This window comes from Empidonax traillii, unplaced genomic scaffold (genome assembly GCF_003031625.1).
Source record: "Empidonax traillii isolate 1590-97213 ecotype Southwest subspecies unplaced genomic scaffold, ASM303162v1 scaffold395:size559319, whole genome shotgun sequence".
Taxonomy (NCBI): Eukaryota; Metazoa; Chordata; class Aves; order Passeriformes; family Tyrannidae; genus Empidonax; species Empidonax traillii.
This window is the reverse complement of record NW_020955588.1, coordinates 205541-227679: the sequence shown is the minus strand read 5'-3', so window position 1 is coordinate 227679 and position 22139 is coordinate 205541. Positions and strand designations below refer to the sequence as shown.

At 37.2% G+C, this 22139-nt stretch overlaps 1 protein-coding gene across 5 annotated transcripts in view; it reads right to left on the bottom strand.

Moving 5' to 3' along the window:
• Positions 1–20123, bottom strand: part of DPY19L3 (dpy-19 like C-mannosyltransferase 3) — a 31002-nt gene extending 10879 nt beyond the window's left edge. For 4 of the 5 annotated variants that reach the window (XR_003572336.1, XR_003572337.1, XM_027893545.1 and 1 more), the window contains exons 1-15: positions 20024–20123; positions 18790–18932; positions 17236–17369; positions 10695–10785; positions 9778–9899; positions 9427–9572; positions 7624–7747; positions 7045–7179; positions 6024–6155; positions 4892–4993; positions 4343–4416; positions 3946–4104; positions 2498–2620; positions 2030–2141; positions 1445–1501 (exon numbers count right to left, since the gene is read on the bottom strand). Coding sequence is in view for 3 of the 5 variants with exons in the window: in XM_027893545.1 (XP_027749346.1) it covers positions 1445–1501; positions 2030–2141; positions 2498–2620; positions 3946–4104; positions 4343–4416; positions 4892–4993; positions 6024–6155; positions 7045–7179; positions 7624–7747; positions 9427–9572; positions 9778–9899; positions 10695–10785; positions 17236–17369; positions 18790–18892 (1614 nt within the window). In the remaining 2 variants the exon portion in view is untranslated. Of the gene's footprint in view, positions 1–1444; positions 1502–2029; positions 2142–2497; positions 2621–3945; positions 4105–4342; positions 4417–4891; positions 4994–6023; positions 6156–7044; positions 7180–7623; positions 7748–9426; positions 9573–9777; positions 9900–10694; positions 10786–16608; positions 16659–17235; positions 17370–18789; positions 18933–20023 lie in introns of those variants that run through there. The other variant, XM_027893546.1, reaches the window with a different exon arrangement.
• Between the last annotated feature and the right edge of the window lie 2016 nt (positions 20124–22139).

Sequence of the window (22139 nt, the reverse complement as noted above, 5' to 3'; positions counted from 1 at the left end):
GATACTTTCTGAATCTCTCTGTAAGAATTTTTATTCTGACCATTGCCAGGGAACCTGGCTTCTCATAAACTCCTTCAGCTTTGCAGAGAAAACACACAAAAATATCCACACCTCTGAACTACAAGAACTAACTTAGGACAAAAAAACACTGAAAAGTGATGAATTTTTCATTCCCACTGAGAATTTTGAGAAACGGTGGTTTTCACGTCCATAAAAATTATTTCCTTTATTTAGAAGAAACACAAAAATTACACTTTTCAGGCAGACTGAGCACAGCTAATGACTGACCTAAAGCCTATGAAATCAGTGATTTCTGTTGGCTCTGAATTGAATCTGACAGGATTCAGGAACTTCACATCTGCTCATGAAGAGTGGGAGAAAAATTATTTCTAGTTACCTGTCACATTGGACTATCAGAACGTCATGCTCTTGGTATCCCCCATGTCAAAAGAAATGGCATTATTTCTGTCATATTCAGAGATGATGAAAATGGTAAATGACTTCCCTAACCAGCATACCAATGGGGAAAAAAAACCCAAGTCTTTAAGAGTTTTCTGGGAGAATAATAAGACAATTTAAATGGAAAACGGCATTTTTTGACTTTTTCTTTCAGTTTTAAAGGGGGAAACATACTACTAGAGTGAGGTCTATTAGCAGCTTTCCTAACTGTTATGCTTTACACTACTTTCTAATTTTAATAATTAAATTATTCTTGAGTTTCTTTGAAGGGAATTATTTAACAGAAATATTCTCATCTCAGACTACTTATTGCAGAAACAACTTCTCCATCAAAGTAGCATCTGATTTTTTTGTCTTTTTGAACACAGATTAAAAAAATGGTTTGCCCATTGAATCAATGTTCTAAATCTCACTGCTATGACACACTGACAGACTCATAACCTTGTATATGTTATTAATTTAAATATTATTTTTTTCTGTATTTACATTTAAACATTTGACAATAATATTTTGTTTCTTGGACAGACAGGTACTTGAAGACTTAAAAATTCTGTACCTTAAAACACATGAGATGAGGTACAGCAGTATAGAATATTATGACTATTTTTGCTCCTGCAATGAATCATTACACAATTTAACAATCTGCATATTATCCACAACTTAATTAGAACCCAAACAGACAACTCCCATTTCCATAAAATTATGCATTTAAATAACACCTGCTGACTTACATATATACAATCAGACAAACATTTGTATCCACAAACAACTGCTCTGGATCAAATGAGCCCAACTGATCCTTTACATACAATGCCACACACATAAAGGTACTTGCACCTCAGGCAGTCTATCCCCATTCAGTTACAAATCTTCCATGTAGTAACTAATAAATACAATAATCTAATAAACAAACATCCTTTTATGAGAAAGGGAAATTCCATGCAACTTAAAAAATGCCGAAACATCGAGGAAAAAAAATTCTTACCTTATATGAAATGTACAGTAATATAACTATTGGTATAGAATATTTAATCACCTGTGCCTAAGAGAAATTGAAAAAACTCCTGGTTATTCTGATGATATATTTATTTGAATAGACTTACTTTTTAAAGTATTGATATGTAAAATATTTAACATGCAGTGGAATTTAGAGTTTGAATATCAAGACCATATTCTGATTTTGTTTTCGAGTAAAACTCTAATTACAGACCCATCCCAAGTGATGCATTTATATCTATATATTTGAATCTATATTCTACAGAGTGGAAAAACTGTCATTCAATATAATTGACTGCAAAGGTCTTCTCAGACTGCTGAGAATTTCTTAATATGGTGGCTTTTTTAGTAAAATTGTGGTTATTTTTCATAGCCACATCTATATTGCCATCTAGTGTATTCAAATGGAATTGTTTAATACAGAAACCAGCAGAAAATACATTTTACTTACTAAATTTATACAAATGTACATCACAGATATCTAGCTTAAGAGAACTACAAACAGTATTGAAGTGTGAGCCTTGATTTGGTTTAGATATGAACCAAACCCCACTGGATGAGAGGCTGTAAATACCCTCTGGGATGTGTAGAGATGGACACACTTCAGGATAAGTTTCCAAACCTCTGTACTGCACAGGCCAAAGGATGCAAACACACACATGTGGGATGTCCAGAGGTACTTCATTCTGCAAAAACACAAGTTTTTCATGATCATCTGGAGCTTTGCTAAAGCTGCTTGATGAGGGCAGTTTATGTCCAGAGACATTTGAAGACAATTTTCTTGGACTTTCAGGACTCTGCAATAACTGAGTACAAGGCTGACTTGGCACTTTGCTATGTGCTCTTGAGAACATACCTGTTCCTAAACTTCCAAACATTCTTTCTGGCAGAATTCTGGGAAATGCTTGAGTCTACAGGTATAAACACACCAGGGAGGGAAAGGAGGTTCATGATCCTATCAGTTTGTGGTCAGCATATTTTACACTCTTATAAAAATCCACTCAATCATCTAAACAAGCCCCAAGTAGAACTTAATATATACCTCATTGTGCTTAATGCCAGACATCCAAAAAGAACTGTGTGAACTAAGCTGTAAGCAGCATCAGGCTTCAGTGTTATTGTGCACTCTTCCATCTTTTCCATTGCCTTGACTTGATTTGAACCACTAATTAAAGAAACAAAGTGTTATATTAAGTTCTCAAACATATTTCATATATTTATCTGCATTTTAAAAAGCACTGAATCCTTCTGATGCTATAAAGCAATATTACTGCTATCAGTTCCCAATCTTCTATTGTACCTATGATATAATTAAACCTGATATCATCAACTTGATGTAGCAAGCAAGTATTTCTTTTCATGTCTAGATTTCTAGAAGTGCAGTGGGTTTAAATGAGCTGGATTAGAGTGAGATAAAATTGTTTACAGAAAGGCCAGCTTGGTTTCTTGCTTGAAGTAGATACTCCCATGGGGTTCACAGGGCTTAGATGAGAGTGAAGAACTTAACTGTGATTTGTGGGGTTGTGCTGGTATATCTGGATGCTATTAAAGCCATAGATTGGAAGTAGACTTAGAGAAAATCAGTTTTGAAAGGACTGGTTATTGCTTGAGGTGACTGGTCTTGTGAGTGTATGGGGAGGGCCCATTAAAAGAAAAAAAAGTATTGATGCCTAAATATGTGAGGCTTTTTCCTGTTTTTTTTTCAGTCTGGGGGATAACTGAGATGACTGGGCAGTGTTAAAAATTAGAGTGATGTTTGTGATTACTTCCAGGATTATGGAAAACAAGAGCTGCAGAGTCTTGTCTTTGTTTCTAAAATTTAAAATTGGTGCAGAAAGTTTTTTAAGAGGCTGGTTGAATAGTACCAAAATGATTTACAGATGACTCACTTTACAATTGTCATAAAATATTTTCAGAATGTCTTAGACACTTCCCCTCTCTCCCACCTCCTTCCTCTTTCTTTTACCCTGTCTTCCCTAAAATCTATGATTAGATTAGTTACATGACACTCCTTGAATTTTTGCTTAATCAAGTTTTATATCATCCCTTCTAACTGTAGCCCAGGTTGTACCTGTAAAACGGAGAGGTTTTTAATGAATCATTTACTTATTTTTTTTTTTTAAAGCAATTCTGTCTAATTTTCTCCTACTGATCTCTAAATACCTCAAATCCTACAGGTCAGCTATGGGAACTGCCAGCAGTGATGCACAGCTGGAAGTGCTTTGCATTTATCCTGCTTCCCCTCCCAAACCCAACCAACCCTACACATACTGCAAAACCCTAACAGCAATCCAAAGAACTTGAAGGAATCTAGGGAAGAATGTTTAGTTTTACATTTTTAGCTTTAACAGGAAGTTAATTATTCTGCCTGATCCCTCTATTAGACATCCTACTGTTTCCTCAGTACCCTGTGGAAGTAAAACTTGTAGCTGCTGTCACTTCCTGAGCCATTTGAAGAAGAGAAAATTGATAAAAAAATGTGATTTTTACCTGAGGTTCCTAAAGGCAACAATTACAGCTGCCACTGCCATAAGGAAGAGAACAAATACGTAGACATAAAAAAGTAATGTATCTGAGAGTCTTGAAAAGGTGTTTAATGGTAATAAACCAAAAGCTTCTTCACAAAGATACAGGTTAGCATCAAAATCTCTAAAGAAAAGAGAATAATCCTTGTCAACAGGTATTCCATAATTCCAAAAAGGATCACAGTTTGCTTTTCTCACAGGAAATCATAAAGCCATAGTTGTGCTTGATTATTGTAAAGGAAAATATGACACAAACGTGAGGTACAAACCCATGATTTATCACACAGGTTTTAAATGGGAACAACCTGCAGGCTTCAATTAATGAAGTCAAAATAAAAAGCAGAATTGCAGCTAAATCATACCTTGTTGCTCCAAATCCAAATTTTGCTTTCAGAAATTTGAATATATGCTCATCTGACTCAAGATTAAGAATTTTCTGTAAAGTAGAGAAAAAGAAAGGAAATTGTATTTTAAGCATCAAAAATGTCACACAGGTAAACAGGGTTTTTTCATCATTTAAATGAAACTGTGAAGCACCACGGGCTTAATGGGAAGGGTGCTTTGGCATCAAATAAGCATTCAGTTTTAACTGCATTAATGGAAAAGTAAATTCAATGAAAAACTTTGCAAATGCTCAGCAGTATCAGAATGCAATATAAGTCTATACTTTTTATGAAATTACAGGTGAGCTTCAAGTTGACACCAATTATTTGGTGTTAGTTTATGAGGTTTTCAAATCCATGTATATGAAGAAGGTTAGCAAAACAATCTTTAATTTCTAGGATACAGTCTCTGAAATGCAGTGAAATCTCACTGCAGTTTTTATTTAATGACATTACTATAGATGGTTAACAAATAGCTCTTAACATAACACATTTTGCAACTTTCTACATAAAAAAATATTTGCTTACCTTGATGCATTTATTTATCAGGAGAGTCAAGCACAAGACTAACAGAACATGAAGGATAAGTTTCCCAAGCCTATTAAGCAAGCCACCCTTTTTTAGGTTTTTCTACAAAGAAAAAAATGTTAGTATTTCAGTACTTTTTTTTGTATGTATTTGGGAAAAAAGCATCACAGGCTATTTGAAACAGCTGGTCTGCTGGTCCTGATCAGGATCAAATTGTATTAGCTTCATGTAAGCAAAAATGTATACAGAATCAAGTATAAAGATATATATCTTACACAAAACCGAAGGGAAAATATCATAAAAGCTCCCCAGGCTCTTGATGTGGCAGTTTTGGAAGAAGCCAACAAACCTTCCTTTGGCAGTGGCCCTACTGTATTTATATAATTAATTTCCTTAATTTCAATAGTATCATGTGCCTTTTGAAACACCTCTTCTTTAGATCTTCCACCTAAACATGGCAAAGGGATCTTCTGGCAGCTGATGGGGTTTTGGGCAATTTTCCAGTTAAAACCTCCAGATCCAGTTGAGCTGCTCACAGGAAACTGGGAATAGGCACAGACATTGTCTTTAATATAAAAAATACAGTCCTGATTTTAGATGGTCAGAAATGAGAGACAACAGGAATGTCCCTGTAAGTTCAGATGTTCTGGTCAGAGACTGTCATCAATGTCAGTATCAGAAAAAAAAGAACTGTAAATGCAGTAAAAAAACCTTAATCTCTGAAAGAAAAGAGATTTCAGTAAGCTGAATTCAACGTGTGCCCAGTTCTCCCAGAATATTTGTTGGAGGCAGATCCATAAATTCAAGCCAAGTCCTGCTGAAACAGGTGTAAAGTCCATTTATGCAATTGTTTGCAGGATCCAAACTGCTGCTTGCACAATCATGAATGTTAATAGCAGTCACAGAATTATGGTGTTTGATGTGCTTGGTTATGCTGCAGTTACTGTAATTGAAGTTATTATTTGATCAGGCAATGTTTTTGCTGCTTTATACTACATAATTCCTCTAATTAGTATTAGTAATTGAAAGTTATAATGCATAAAAATTACTCATTTACATATATACATATCTATGTATATACAGATATCTATCCACTCTTTATTTAGTACCACAAAAATATTTCAGTACCTACCTGGATAGTTCTTGCTACCAAGACAGAAGCGTTAAAACTTATAAGTAATGATCCCAGAATCATAGAATTAAAGAACTGTAGGACACAGACGAGCAGTAATGCAGAAATCTGAATGATATAGAGCCATGTAACCTGGAACAATAATGAGATTTTTATGTCTACAAAACTTAACAGTCATAGCTGCTTTTCTATGAATGTTTTATGATTTATTTCAATGCCTATTATTTTTGCAAAAAATGCATCATATTGCACTAAATCATTACATTTAAAGCCATTATTATATTCTCTTTATCTCCTGAACTAGCGAGGTTAATGTTTTATGCCCATGTTGGAACTAAGGAAGCCTGATCCTATAATCAAGCAGACACATTAAGTAATTGCAGAATGAGGAAATCGTTAATTACTTAATATACTTTGGAAGATGCTCTGTAGTTTCTTTAGTTAAAGAAGTGTTTCTGTAGCCTCTCTGATGTCTTTATGACTCAAAGCTATGGCTCAGGGCAGTTCAGCAATCAAACATCACCTTTTGTAATAATAGTTCAGTATAGTCCTTTTTGAGCTATGCTAAACTATTCCCAATGTTCAGCTGAATGCAAACAGTGGACTGCTGATTTTCTGATACAGGGGTACCAAAACACACATTTTACCTGATGCAAAGATCAGTCTTGCATGAGAGCAGTGGTATAAATAAGCATGAAAGAGCCCAACAAACTCCAACAGTTTTAAGCGGCACTTTTTTGAAAACTAATATGGAATAAGAGTGGTGTGGTAGTCAATTTTGGTAGAATTCAGGATAAAGCTGGTAATTTGCCAACTTTTAATGTACCTGATTTGTCACATTAACTGTTAACTTTGGCTTACAAAGAGAAGAGTTTATTAATTTTTACACTTGCAGTATAAAAGTACAATGCCTAATCTGTATTACTCTGGGTGTCCAGGCTACTGGTTAGTAAAATACCTCCAAAACTTAGTTTTACGACAGTAAAGAAACAAAAATTGGTTATTCCAAACATAAAGTTACCTTTGCTGTGGGCAGCATGTCCAAGCAGTCCAGTATGAATAAAGCCAGTGCTTGTATCAGCATCATGAACTGGTTAAATTGCCAAGTCAGGCTAAAGAGAAATGTTGCTATGAACACAGCCATAAGTGTCAGTCTCTGGAAGGAAGGAGTGAGGTTTTATTTAATTTTATAGTTTCCTTCACTAAAACTCAAAACAAAAACCCCAACAAAACCCACCTTAATTTGGTTTCATTTTAAATCCACTTTTAAAACATTACTACGACTTTTATAACTGCAATAACTGCTTGGAGGATAATGAACATTTATTAGAGTTATGAATTCCTGATTTATGCCTGTATTTTATCCCTGCAATACCACTTGCAAGAAAACAGTGAGATCTCAAACAGTTTCAGCCCCTAGATTAACATGCAATTCATGTTTTACTGTGCAATAAATAGCAGTTCCTTGATCAAACTGAGGAGTAATGACTTAACAACTGTTTGTCTGTGAAACTGCATCACCCAGTTGCTTTTAATCTTGCAGACCAGGACAGTTGTGTGTGACTAATTTTACTGTGTCATACTTGTCAGAAATACTCACTTCTTGAACAGGCTGTAAATGAGTTCTGAGTAGGTATGTGATGGCTGCTATCTGAACAGCAAAGAACGGCAGTGCCCAGTTCTCTCTTAAAGGAATGGTGAATTCTACCCTTGTGGTATCTACTCTGTACAAAACAAAGAGTTTCAGAAATTTAAAATAAAGAAAACACCAGCTCAGTGACAGAGAAGTTGCAATGACAGGCATCTCTGCGGTATTTAAACGACTTATTTATAAAAAGGGAGGCTCAACACTTTAGTTCTTTCAACATGCTTGGCTCTGAAAAAAATCATTATTAAGGTTCTGTCAGTTCTCCATTGCATCTGTACCTCAAACGTTGTACTTTAGCAGCACTTACTGTCAAAAAAATATACCATGAATTAAAACTTAAGGAGAACTGTTTGGTAACTTAAAAATGAAAAAAAACAAAACCCCAAACTAAAAACACTCCCAAAATCCAGCTTGTGGATTTTCACACCACAGGTGATTTTACTTCATTTTCTGGTTTGCAAACACACATATAATACTATAAACAGGTATCAGTTTCTTCACTGTGATCCCAATGCACTGAATTTGAATATAGCTAAACTGGTTAAGACCTTCTGGTCATTTTTTGAAACTTTTGAACACCAACAGGATGTGAAGTTAGTAAAAGTTCCCCAAAGAGCAGTTATTTACAAAACCTGAATTAAAAGTTAAAAACAAAAAATAATCCCCTTTTTTCTTGTGTAGAGAAAAATGTTTGCTGAAAAGGAAGACATCTGAGACATGCTTAGCTGGATGAAAGAAGTGTCTAAATAGAGTTACTCAGTAGCCTCAGATATGCTTTATTTGAACAGAAAGTCTTTATCCAAATCAATTCCATGTATTTATTCTATTTGTGTAAAGGATAACAAGCTTTCATTGTTTACGAATTATTAGAAAGAGGGATAAAACAAATTTGCTCCAAATATTCTGTAAATGGCAAAGATGGTCTCATCAAAGAAACATGTGAATTACTGTACACTGCGTTTATTTTTTAATTACTTTCATATTTGGAGAAAAAAACATTTTGCCCCTACACACCTACAATTATTCCATAATAGACGTGCTTGCAGATAAACTTCCTTCAGAGCTGCTGATTAACATATCAAACAATTTTGGTAGAACCAACACTGTACTTTTATTGTCTTGATTAATTTGCAGATAACAGCCCATGTCACCAGTCTCAGCTTCATGCCAGCAGCTTATTTCTGGCATAAAGCCAGTTCTTAAGCTTTTATCTCCAAACTGAGAATTCTTTGAGGGATAAAGCACCAGAACAACTCAATTACCATCTTTTTTTTTTTTTTTTCTGTGAGGTTTATTGCAGGAGATGTTTACAGGAATAAGGAAAGGGAGAAGCTGAACTTCTGATGAGCTGAGGTTGTTGAAGGAATCCCTGGAGGTTGGGTGTGGGGCAGTGAGGAGAGACCTGAAGGGCATATGTGCAGATCTCTGTCACACCTAAGAGCTCCTAGGCTGGAGAGGATAAGGCACATCATCTGGAGCTCCAGACACATCTGGAAGATGTAGTCCACTTTCAGAGACCAATTTAAGCCAAAATTTTCTATTCAAACTTCATGAAAGTTAAAAACCCCAGTTTGCAACTGTCAGCTCATTCCTGATTATTTTCTAACAAACATTTTTTTTCCATTTTCTGGCTTATTACAGAGAGGCCTTACAGTTTCATTTTCTTTTCCAATTAATCATGTAGTTAAAGCTTTAATGCCTTACCTTTGAAATGAGGTACAAATTTAGAAAGAGTGAATGTTTAATCTCACTTACCTGTTTGTAATATACCAGCAAGCTGCCAACAACCCTGAAAGCCATGTTCCACTAAGAAGCCAGCTTGTTACATACAGAGCAATGACATAAACTGCCTGAAGTCCAAACAAAGTGTAGATATAAAAATAAACAGGCTCTAGGTATTGCTGTAAAACACAAGAATACTGATGTTGACATTAAAACATTCGTGGGGGGGAGGAATTATACTTAGTATGAATTAGGTTTTGCTTTTACAAATTAAAAAGGAATCAGGAATATTTCTAATTGGAAAAGAACTACAAAGGGGAGCTATGATTCACTGTGAAATCTTCATAATGCACTTACAATCTAAAGCCATAAATAAATGCCTACCTGAATTGGAAGAATCCTATACAGAATGCTGAGAAACACCTCCTGGTAAACATTCATTCTTTCAAGTATGTTAATTGTCCTCACAGATTCAGTTTTATTGTCATATACTAAACCATGTAAACCTTAATGATAAAGAGAAATTGAAATAGGAGATTGTCATTTTCCTCCTCCATCTTCATTTGAACAGTGAATAACTTTTTCAAAGGTATTTTAGGATCTCTCATCAGAAACTGCAAACTTTGAGTCAGTGATTCAGAACACATTACCTCTGAATCAACATGACCTTCTGAGGTCTTCAGCTTCCCCACTTCAAATGTGACTCACAGTGCTAATTCAAGTACTATATATTTAGTAGTGTATAAAACATTTATTTTTATACTTCCATCCCTAGCATAGAATCTGTGGCACTGGATCTTGAGAACTTTCTTGTCCCTACTTTGATCACAGGTGAAGTTAATATTGACAAATGTGTAGTATAAGCAAAATTGCTAGAGAGCAACAGTTAAGTATCTGGAAAACATGAGACTGTCACAGAAAGCCCCATCACTGTATGATTTCCTTGGAAGCTGTTCATTGTGTCACCTACTGTCCAGGCATACAGCAAAAAACCATTGTCCCTTCCCACAAACAGCTAATAGTTCAAATTAAACAAGAGAAGAATAAAATGAAAGTAATATACCAAATAAACCAGTGAGGCTGAAACCTCAACAGGTATGAAAACTGTCCCTCAAAGTGACTGCCTCCATCAGCATGTGAAGGTGTGGCACAGAAACCAGTGTATCATTGTGAAAATTATTATGTCCATAGCTTAGTGGCTCCCTGGCATACGAACAGAATAAATCTGTCTCCAGAACAATTGTTACACTATCTCACAGTTATGGTGTTCCTTTAATAACTTACTTTACAGTTTACAATACCTTGCTGTATGGAAGCAGCCTGAATCATCTGTTTGTAGTAGGAATAATAAAGTCCACATTCGGTCCTGAATGAAATTTCTCTTTCCACTTCCTGCAAGTGAAAGTTCAACAGTAAATTCACTTTCCATTTTCTTTTCACAGTCATACAAAGCTGCCTTCAACTCAAATTCTTGCTGCACCAGGGAAATTCACCTACCCAGAGGCTTTGGGTTTGGGCATTCCATGCAACTTAGTTCACCTAAAGGTAAAATACATGGAAAATCGGGGTGAGAGGCAAAGGGCCGAGGTGTAAATGACTCTGTTGACTGGGGAACTGTATATGGCTTTTGTGATTCTGATGTGCTGCTTGGAAAGATTTTTGATATCTTACTTTTTTGGTAATAATAATGTTTAGATAGGTGCAGTGGCCAACAGCTGGACTTCAAAGCTGCATATGCTTGCTCTGTGCATTTAACCTTTTCTTTCAGATGTAGTTATCCCATAGTGTTCCATGCCTTTGCCAGCCTAAGGCTCAATTAATCCAGTGTGCTCTATTGGGGCTGCACCAAGATGCCAAGGATATTTCAGCTGGCAGAGGATGCTGCTGCCCACTTGTTCAGTGCTGGCTCTTGCAGGAAGCGAGCTGTCAGCACTCTCATTCTTAAATTACAGGTTAAAGGAAAAGGGACTCTTGGCTTGGCTTTAGGTCTAGGTGAACTTGTTATTTTTAATTTTAAAATGTTCAGATCATCTAAACCAGGTACACTTCAAACTATGGCTCTTTCTTGGCTGATATGGCAGCAGATGGAGTTCAGTGAGATCGGAAAGCTCTTTGCTTTGGAATTCACTTCCTTTCGTTAACTCATTAGTTGTGAAGACCCAGTGAAACTCAACAAGCCTTGGGCCTTGGGCAACCACATTTAAACAGACTGCATGAACAACCAATCTGAAGAGAACTGATAGGCATCCTATACAAAAGTGTTGTATTATTAGTGAGCTTTTTAGTAGTTTATATAAAAACATCCCAGCAAACATCTCTCTTAAGCAGTGGGTTAGAAGACATTTATATTCAGTTAGAAAAAGCTTATATTGAGAATCGAAAATCCAGTGAAATTCCTGTACGTGATGTATGCAAGTCATTAAGAAATTTACGTGAGATTTCTAAAAATAATCCTATTAATTCATCTTTCTTCACAAAAGGACATTTCTGAAGTAACAAAAAGTTACTGTTTTTGAAGATTTTTATGAATGCCACTCTGGTTAATGCAACCTTGCACAGAATCCCAGGACTTTCATCTCTCTTATACAGTCCCATCTCTTTTGCTAGAACAGAATCAATACTATTTCAGAGCTAATACAAAGCTGGATAAAAAATCATGTTCCTCTCTTCTTTACTGCCTAGTATAGAATCTTATCTCAAAACACGTGTTTTATTGAAGTCAGCTGTTGACAAACCAGGATTAGTTCTGGTCTGAGAAACATCAACAGATAAAACCACAACTGATTCAATCTAAGCTCACAATTAAACTCTCCAGCTGCCCCAGGACACACAAGTCATCATCATACCAGCAGAAGGAACTGACATTGGCACCAAATAACCAAAAACCACACACTCAGCAAGATGAGAATGCTGGATTTTGAACAAGTTCTAAAGTCATCGCTACTAAAAAGGTTTCTAATGCCAAAAAGTGGTTGACTCTTAAGTGTCCATTAAAAAAAGAAAAAAAAAGAGGAAAAAAAAAAAGGACTGTTAACATTTGGAATTTATTAAGGGGGAGAGAGGAGTCACAGAGGGGGATCTAATTAGCAAAAATGCATTCAAACATGATTAATCTGTAATCCTGGCACCAGCTGTATTCAACCAAATGCTATACTTTATGAGACAAACACTAGTGAGTTTTACATCTGTTTCATGCTAAGATAACATCTGTTTTATTCACCCACAATACTTTTCCAGTTCTACAGCAATTTATACTTTTCCTTGTATTCCAAGTCAGTAAAAACACACAGACTTATGGGTAAGCATTGTAAGAGCACACACTTATTTTTCTTTTTTATATTCACTTAGTGAGGTTTTAACAAATCTGTCTTCCAAGGGAAAAAAAAGACCACTGTCCTCCAGAATACACACAGAGTTACATATTATTCCAATTTATGCAATTGTATCCTAATAATATTAAGCACTTACAGCAAAATACAAAGGACTTTCTTTCATGGACAGTGCAGAGTTCTAGAACTTGGCTTAAAGAAGTCATTCAGAATGCTGAGCAAGCAGCCAAAGTCTGAGTTGAGTATAAATAATAAATAAAGAGCATAAACAAGGCAATAATTACTTTTCTTTTTTGAAATAGCTAATGCAGAACTTTTGTAATTGAAACTGGTTTTTAGTTGCTCAATTTAAGACCAGGAAGATTTGAAAACTGTCAGTACAGGCAGAAGGTCAACCCAGACAGCTGCTGTCAGTGTTCCCAGTTGAGAACATACCTTCAGCAAAGGTATTTAATCCTTGGACATGGTCTCTGGCTGTTTAACCCCTGCCCATCTGTTAGGATGCCATGTTCCTACTCAGATCAGACTTATGATCCAGAGTAAAAGTACCCATAACAACTCAACAGGTCCTTCTGTGGAAAAGTACCACCAAAGTTCTGGACTGCCCTTCTCTTCATGCCTTACACATTTAACTTATACAGTTTTAATTAGTTGACCTCCTGTTTCCCCACCTTTTTTTCACAGAATCAAGGAATGGTTTAGGTTGGAAGGAACCTTAAAGCTCATCTCTTGCCACCCCCTGACATGGGCAGGGACACCTTCCAGTATCCCAGGTTGCTCCAAACCCTGTCCAACCTGGCCTTGAGCACTTCCAGGGATGGGGCAGCCTCAGTTTCTCTGGGCAAACATCTTTGGTTAGCACTCAAAATGTAAAAACAGGAGCACTTCATAAACTAAATCCCAGGTTTCTTATGCTGCTTGTCTGAAAAATTTATTGGAAGCAGCCATTTTATTTTATTTTATTTTATTAAAGAGAAATTCAATAATAGTAGTTTAAATGCTTACTCAGCAAGGATGAAGAACAAATGAATGCTTTGAAGTTTATCTGTTTGTTTTAGATTATTAATTTGCTCTGTGGCCCTGACTCATTCCTGCTCAAAGTTTCTTCAGGATTTGTGTTTGAACAAGAAGTGCAACAGCTGATGGGAGAGGTGGCCCCTCATTTTGTTATTCTCATAACAGATTCTGCTCCAAAAGATACTACACTGGAGGAGCAGTCACTAAACTGCTATTGAAAATCACTGAAAATAGACAAGCCACTTCAGATGCGTTCTGCCAGAACATTTTCAGAAAACTGAGAAAGGATTTTTGGATAAGAAATTTGTTTTGACTTTCACCATCATAAACAGAAATCTTTGTTGGTTTAACATCTCCAAGAAGGGATTCAAACTTTTTTCTTCAAAACTGTTTGGTCAAGATAAGAGACTATAACCTGTGATATTCATCATATATATAAGTGATTATTTCCTGCTGATAGGGGACACAAACACAACTTCTGACTGTGTGACATGGTATGCTGCATTCTCTTCTGTTTTTTTTTTTTTCTTTTTGTCATTCTTTCAGGAAGGCTTTAAAAAAGGCAAGAAAAAAGCAGCAATCCTGTATCTCCTTCATAGCATAAATCACTCCTCAAGATGTGCACTTTCAGGTTTTCTGGTAAGAAAACAATTATACATCGTTCTCCAATGACCATGGTAAATTGATAGTAGCAGGGGTATTTATTAGCAAATAAGAACACACACTGCAGCAGCTGAAATCAAGACGCTGTTGAAAGCCAGATTCAAAATGGAGCAAAACATTCAAAACAGAGCAAAACATTTTAACAACTACCAAACAGTTATTCTGGTTGGGTTGCTGAAAGACACCCAAAACTGAACTAGCTTTGGATGAATTGCAGTTGAAACTACAGAAAGGCAATCACTGCAAGTGTGTGTGCAAGTTCTCACCTCGATGACTTAGGAGTTAGGAATCATGACTTCACATAATGAACTCTTTTTACGTCCAGTTTTTAGGGTTGAGTACAAATGGCAAACTGCAGGATTTTGTAAGAATGCAACTGTGGTGTTCATGTTTTAATAGGGTCTTCAGAACAGAAATTCAACCTTTTGTACCAGTGTAAAAACATCTGCCTAGTGCAAAAGTGTCACATAAACGCTGCAGACCTTCTACTGCTGTACAAAGAGAGGAGTAAAAGAAAAGATGGCAAAACAAGTCTCCTGCTACATCTCACTATGTTAATGTAGTTGCCACACAGACCCTTTTGGGTATGAATTCTTATTATCTGACTAATTGTAGCTTATTGAAAGGAATATAGTTCATGGGATAACACATTGTTACATAGTTTTTGTATCATCTTTCAGTAACAAATCTGCAAACTTGCACTGTTTATAGCCAATTCAGTGTGACTGAAGTTACTGGTTTAAAATGCATGCAAAAAGGAACTGATTCAGAATTTATTTTCTTTTCTATGTTTCAGAGCAGTGGTGATGTACTGTCATGTTTCATAGGCATGGGGGTTAATGAAACACTCAATGTGCATTAGTATTGCATCCATTCATTCTATACGTTATGTTTAATCAAAACATAATGAAACAAAAGCACCTCTGTATTTCACTAAGCAAGGCATGCAATAATTGTGGGCCAAGGATTAGACTACAGTCCTCCCTTCTGAGCATTTGGGCTGGGCTATGAACTTAAACAAAACTTACTCTTTCCAAACTTTTCAAAACTTCAGTTAATACATGCAAAAATATATCTTTTGGCCAAACTGTAAAATGTTAGAGAAAAAAGCGAATTTTCCATTTATTTTCCATGTAATTTTTGAGGGTCTCAGATTGTTCCACAGTGTAGTTTATTCATGTCTTTATTAGTATATAGTATGTGCTGTAAAAACAAGATTAGCCAATTCAGAAGTGATGGAAAAAATACAAACTCCTAGAGAGACTACACTGTCAGCTCACACACAGAGGCACAGAGGTGTCCATACACTGTTTTACAGATGGTGGGATGAGCCTTCCTATCCCAGCTTTGCAGGGAATTTTACAGACTTCTCATTTGAAATCTTCTCTTCCCATACTACTCATAAACCAACACTAGGTTCAAAATTAGCACTGCAGCCACGTGCATTGTCTGGTGGAGAAAGGACACTGTGAGACCAGAGAGTATCTGCATCTCTTTCTCCTTTAACCTGCTGGCAGATGAACTTAATGCTTTTTATAATCTTTCCATCAAATTAGCTGAAAGTGCTCATGTTCCAGTGTTACTTGTTATCAATCAACTCCACGGGATGAAATGAGAGCTACAGAGACAGAATCCAAAGTAAAAATAATGAGAGGGTTTTACTTCAGTTGTGATATCTAATGGTTAGAATTCTAGTAACTGCACTTAAAATGAAAACAATTAATTATCAAATGAAATGGGGGGACAACTTAATTACAATACAGAATTGCTTATCTCGGTGAACTTTGTGCTCCTTGGATTAGTTTGACAGAATAAAAACCCTGTATCTGTTACATCCACACATTACCACAAACCCGGGTCTGTCTGTGCTTCAAAACATACAGCACCTTGAAATTACTCTATATGTGCTCTTGGAAGCAAAAGGCAAACCTGAGGTGTATTTTTAATATATTGTATACCATCTATCTCTATATTCAAAGAAAGATGAAGGTGGGTACCGAATGTTTAATCCAACAGCAGTTGTTTCAGCAAGTGCGAATTATTTTTATAAGGGGAATATAAATGTTTCTGGGACAGAAAAATTGTGTAGTACAGGAAAGACAAATTGCAACGCAAGTATTTCAGTTAAATAGATGTACTCTTTGAATAACATAATAAACAGACCTGGCAGGGCGAATTTTAGGCATCTGAAAGGAAAATGACTCACCTGTTCTTTTCTCTGGTTAAATTTAGCTGTGGGTACAGCGGCATTATTTTCTGTGCAATGATTATAGGAAAAAAACTAGTCAGTCCTGGATCTTAGGAATGGTTGGTTTTACACTGGTGAACAGCTGAAATATGTTTTGAGGTTCGTACATTTAGGACAACATTATATAAAAGTAGTATTGGCTAGTAAAAGACTGTCCCCAAAATGCATTACAATATCACAGTATAAATACAATTAAAGAATGATCTGCCAGGATTTTGCATATTGTTTATTTTAACTGGTTTTATGTAGTTTTTTTTTCAGTTTTGGACTGCTTTGGATAAAAGAAAGATGACTGCAGAGAAATATTGAGCAGAATGCTGAAATTCTATTCCAGATAAAGATCGATGGTTGGAAGAACCATAGCTACAACTCAGACAGGAGCTGTGTAGCAATATTTTTAGAGAAAAATTGGGGACAGGTATTTATAGAACTGATGAAGTATTGAAAAAATGGTGGGAAGGAGAGCACAGCTTTTTTTAAAATTGAATTTTTAAAAATGAAATATTCTACCTTTTCGAGCAAGTTACAAGACAAATACATAAAGAAATGAAATTTCAATTAACGCTCTACGAAAATGACTGTTACCTTAATATTGGAAAACCACAGGTCATTTTCATGCAGGGTAGCAACATAAACAGAAGTAAGAAGTCCAAGGGAGATGGCAACAATTCCACCAACAGTTACTGAGAGTATGTTCCATAACTTTCCACCTGTATGACCTTGGAAGAAAAATAATTTGGTCTGTAACTGTGAAACACATAAATGAACCTACAGGAACTTTGGAAAGTCATTTATACATTGCCTATCCTAGTACAGTTTTACATTCTGTAGGTAACAGGACACTTGGTTTTAACACGTGTTTATGGAGATGTGTTTTTTACTTTCTCAGATAGCAAACTCAGAGTATCTTATTTACATGCAAAGGAAAATAAAGGGTGCCTTAACGGGTAAAATGTAGTTACAATTTAAGAACACCATGATCCTATACAGTTTAGCTCAATGCCATACCAAATTTGTAATTCTAAATTGAAATATCCTCCAGGAGAACATTTTTAATTCAAGCAATAGAAGATGACTGTTGGAACACAAAGTGAGAAATTAACATCTTTTTCACATGTCTAAAATGGTTTTTTGGGGTTTGCTTGTTTTTTTGTAAAATACAGAACTGAAGGTTCAGAAGTCTCACTAAATACCCACAAAGAGACTGAACAGCAGCCAAAGCAGCCTTTGATAATGGTGTCCTGCTTTGAATTGCAGATGGCCTCATGCTGACACTGGAATAAGATTAGGGATGGAATCACAGGAGAGAGAGGTTGTGTTTCTAGGTAGCTCAGGCCATTTACTGTACACTTACATTCCCAGGTTTTAGTTTGTTGAGGTTTTTTATTTCTTTTAAAGTTCATGTAAGGTTTAATAAGGATTTAGTGATCTGGAATTTTATCTTTGAAAGGGCTATTTCATACTCTGTGTGACATCTCCATAGCAAGGTCCAACTATGCAATTCCATGGAAGTGAGGGCTGGATTAGATAAGAACTAGGATCACTTTCCCTTTGTATATTTACCCTAAGTGTGTTTGTGTGGAAACAACATGGTAACTTTCCTTTCCTCAGCCCAAACTGCTTAAAGTAACTTAAACAAACAAACAAAAAAAACAACAAACTTTGTGAGGTCTAAAGCTAGAATTCCATAAAAAAATGTCAGAATTTCTTTACTTAAGCAGACCCCGGCATTCAGACACTTAACATCTGTCTTTTAAATTTACCTACCTAGTGTACTATAAATTAAAAAGTTTGCAGTTAAGTTCAGATTTTATGTGCAATCTGCTTGTATTTAAGTACATCTCATCAATTGTCTTCAAATCCTTTCAGGTTACCAATGATTTGAACTGTGATTCTTTTAAGAACCTACGATGGCACATAAAGTCTGAAATTGTTCTCACTAATTTACATCAGGATTTTAAAACAGAGATGACATTGACAGCAATCTGCACATCCTCTGTCCAATCCAGTTGATTTTGGTGATATTTAAGTATGACAATGTATTTGGTACATACCTAGTTCTAACCTGTGCTTAGGACAGGTATCAAAAGCTAAACACTATAAAAAAGCCACAAAGTTACAATCCTTTTTGTTACCCACCAGATGGAATTTTCCCATCAGGCTTCACATTTGTCTCCTCTGAAGGCTGATCTTCAGCTGCTTCTGTGCCTTTTCCAACCCTCCTCTGTCTTACAGTTGTCATGATGTCAGTCACTTTAATTCATTATTCTTCAGCCTGACTCCTAAACGGACACATACAAGCAATGCATCTTCCTACCAAAACATTCATTTAACACTGTACGAAAGATGTGAAAACAGAACCACATCTTACTGACATCACAGACTTACAGAATTCTACTGTATTGAAGTGTATCTTACAGAAATGCAAGAGTTTTTTTAATAATCTGTACCACTCAGAGCAAATGAAAGTAATGCAAATATTTGTAATGACCAAAGTTCACAATTTTACATACTCTTGAACAGGCTTTCAGAATGATTTATTATTTTGACTGCCCTCACTTTTAGCCCTTGACTCAAAACACACTCAAGGTTCCCCTTTTTAAAAAAGTGTAGGCCTTTCATAGAAAAATTAGTCCTTTCAAGGTATTTTAGTTGTGTTAAAATATAAACCCTGCATTCAGGAAATCCCAAGGAAGGGGGGGGCATAAGATACCAGGGGAGCACGTGTTATAAAAAAACAGCAGGCAGCATTTAAAAAATACTTGATGTTGCATGCTGCTGAAGCACCACAAAATTTTCAAACGTTACAAGAGAGACAAAAAGCGCAGGCAGTCATTCCCCTGTCAACTCCCCGGTGCTCTCAAGCAATCCAGGGATGCTCCGTACATAGGATGCTCCATACATAGAACTGCTCCATCCTGCCATTCCACACCTGGAAATCAGTGACATCCCACCCTGCAACACTCCGCTCCATCCCCAGCGAGCGGCAGCCGGTGTTTGTGTCACCGCCGGTCTAACTGTGCTGGTACCCACACAACTTCGTTTAGAGCTTTAGCAGCGGATTAGCTCGGGAAAACATCTGGGAAACCACCCGGGGGGTAAACTATGCGAGCGCGTATGTAAGGCGGCTTGAAACAGCTGTTTCGTAGAGCACCTGACAATTAATTAATTAATTAATAAAGGCGAGACGCTCGTCCCCGCCCCGCCTCGCCCGGGTCTCCCCACGCCGTGCCGGAGGGCAGGTCCCGTCCCGCCCCAGCCCAGGTGAGCCGTGCCCGGGGGGACCGGAGCGGGGCCGGGCCCGGCGCTCCCCGCGGCCTCCGCGGCCCGATGGCGGCTCCTCCCGCCGCCTCCCCCGCCCCGCGCCCGGTACCTGCGGGGGCTCCGCGGCCGCTGCTGCCGCTCCGGCCGGCGCTGCTGCTGCTGCTGCTGCCGGGACCGCCCGGGCCCCGCGGCGGGCAGGGAAGGGGAAGGCAGGAGAAGGGAAAGGGCGGGCGCGGCGCCGAGCGCTCGGCCCTGCCGGGCGGGGCGGCTGCGGGGCGGGCACAGCCCCGTCACAGGCCCGGCCCTGCCCGCCCCGGCGCGGGTTCCAGCGCCGGTTTGAATTCCCGAGGCGGGATGGCGGCGGAAATCCGGCCGGGAGCGGGCGGCGGGGGCCGGGAGCGGGATGCGCTCCCCGCCGAGGGTCGCGCTGTCCCGCCGGGCCTCGCCCCGCGGGGAGCGCCCGTGCTAAAATAGGGCCCTAGAATTTATTTGTGCTATCTTTATTTTATTTTTTTCCTTCTCCCGCTTTCTCCCCGTATATATAGTATCCCATGTATCTGATTTTCAGATTGGAATTAGAATCCTAAGGAGGGGCGCCCTGTATTCGACTCGTTATGCGCTCCATTGTGTGTCTTGGTTAATTGCACCGTAAACATTTAAGGGAGGGGGGAAAGACCTTTCGTAGTAGGAAGGTAACGGCAACACAAACATTTGTTCTACTTAACGGGTACGACCTCCCCTTGCAATATGTTTTTACCGCAAATGTTACTTGTAGTGTCTTCAAAGATACAAGTGTCTTCAAAAAACCTTTCCCATTAAGCCACAACCAACGTGCCAACTTCCCAGATCCTATCAGAGAAAGCTGATTTCCCAATAATCCATGCAAATTGTGTGGATCAGACAGGGGTACAGCTCTCTTCTTCAGGACGGTATTTAGTTTATTTTCCATCACCACTTTACATTACTGCAATACTGAGTTGTGTTGTTTTTTCTTTTCTTTTGCATTCCCCAACCTTGGCTGAGTGAAAAAGTCGTTGAGCAAAAAGAGGCATGAAATTCATAGGAAGCATACTCAGAGATGCCAAGAAAACTGTAAGTAGTAATCATCCTGGTAATTCAAATCTTTGAAGGCACTGACATTTTTCAGTACTTGCTTTGCACACTTAGAATGTTTTATAAGTATTTTAGGACAAACAGAATGATTTTCTTACTTCCTCTGATTAAGCTCTCAAAATAGTTTAAAATTCTATTATAAATCAATTTACAGCAAACAGACCAGCCATACTTGGTTTTTATTTATTTGTTTAGAACAATAAGGCAGGTGGTACATTTTTGGGACATGTATGTAGGGTTTTGTGTAAAGGTGGTCAGATAATGTACTTACATTTCTAAGAAAGGGAATGCTGTGGAAGATGTTTCCTTGAATGGAAGTTCTGCTTATCCACTACCTGTAAAGAGGCCAAAAAGTTGTAGAGTTGGTTAGAAAACATAACCAGTGAAGAGCTTTAGAAATACCTGAGAAGGAGGAAGTTGTCTTAATTCTGTGGTATTTTGTGACACTGTGCATGGCTGTAATGGATTTTTATGTGGTAAGTTACTATGGTCAGGTGGAGAAGTTTTCCATTTTGTGAAAATGATTTTACAGGACCAGCAGTACGAATCCCACTGAGGTTCCTGAACTAATAACACAATCAACACTGCAGAAGGGTATTATTAGAGCTGAAAAGTTTGTGTTATAGAAAAGCATTGAACAGCCTTACATAGTTGTTAATGTATCTAAGAGTAAATGTTACTTTTAAGTCATTTTAGAATAACTAATCAGCTATCACCTTAATTTTGAAATACTAACACCTATTGTTCAAGTTTCAAAGAGCAGAATAGATAGTAGGGAGAACAAAAAACACATTTTTCCTCAATTCTGTATATTTTAACAAATCATTTCCTGTTGCATAAGGGTTTGAGTGCAGCACTAGAAAAAAATGGGAGTTATTTATATTTCACTGAAACAATGTATTAGGCAACATGTCCCTTGATAGAAATTTAATGTTTCAAGTTGTGGAAATACAGAAGAACTAAAGAGCTTCCAGATTGATGTTAGTATCTGAAAACTGTATAATAAAATGTAAATTAAAATTCACCGAACTGCAGCAAGCAATCAGTAACACTGATTATTATTATATCATTACAATACTGTTATAATACTGTTGTAATGCTGGCTTTTTACA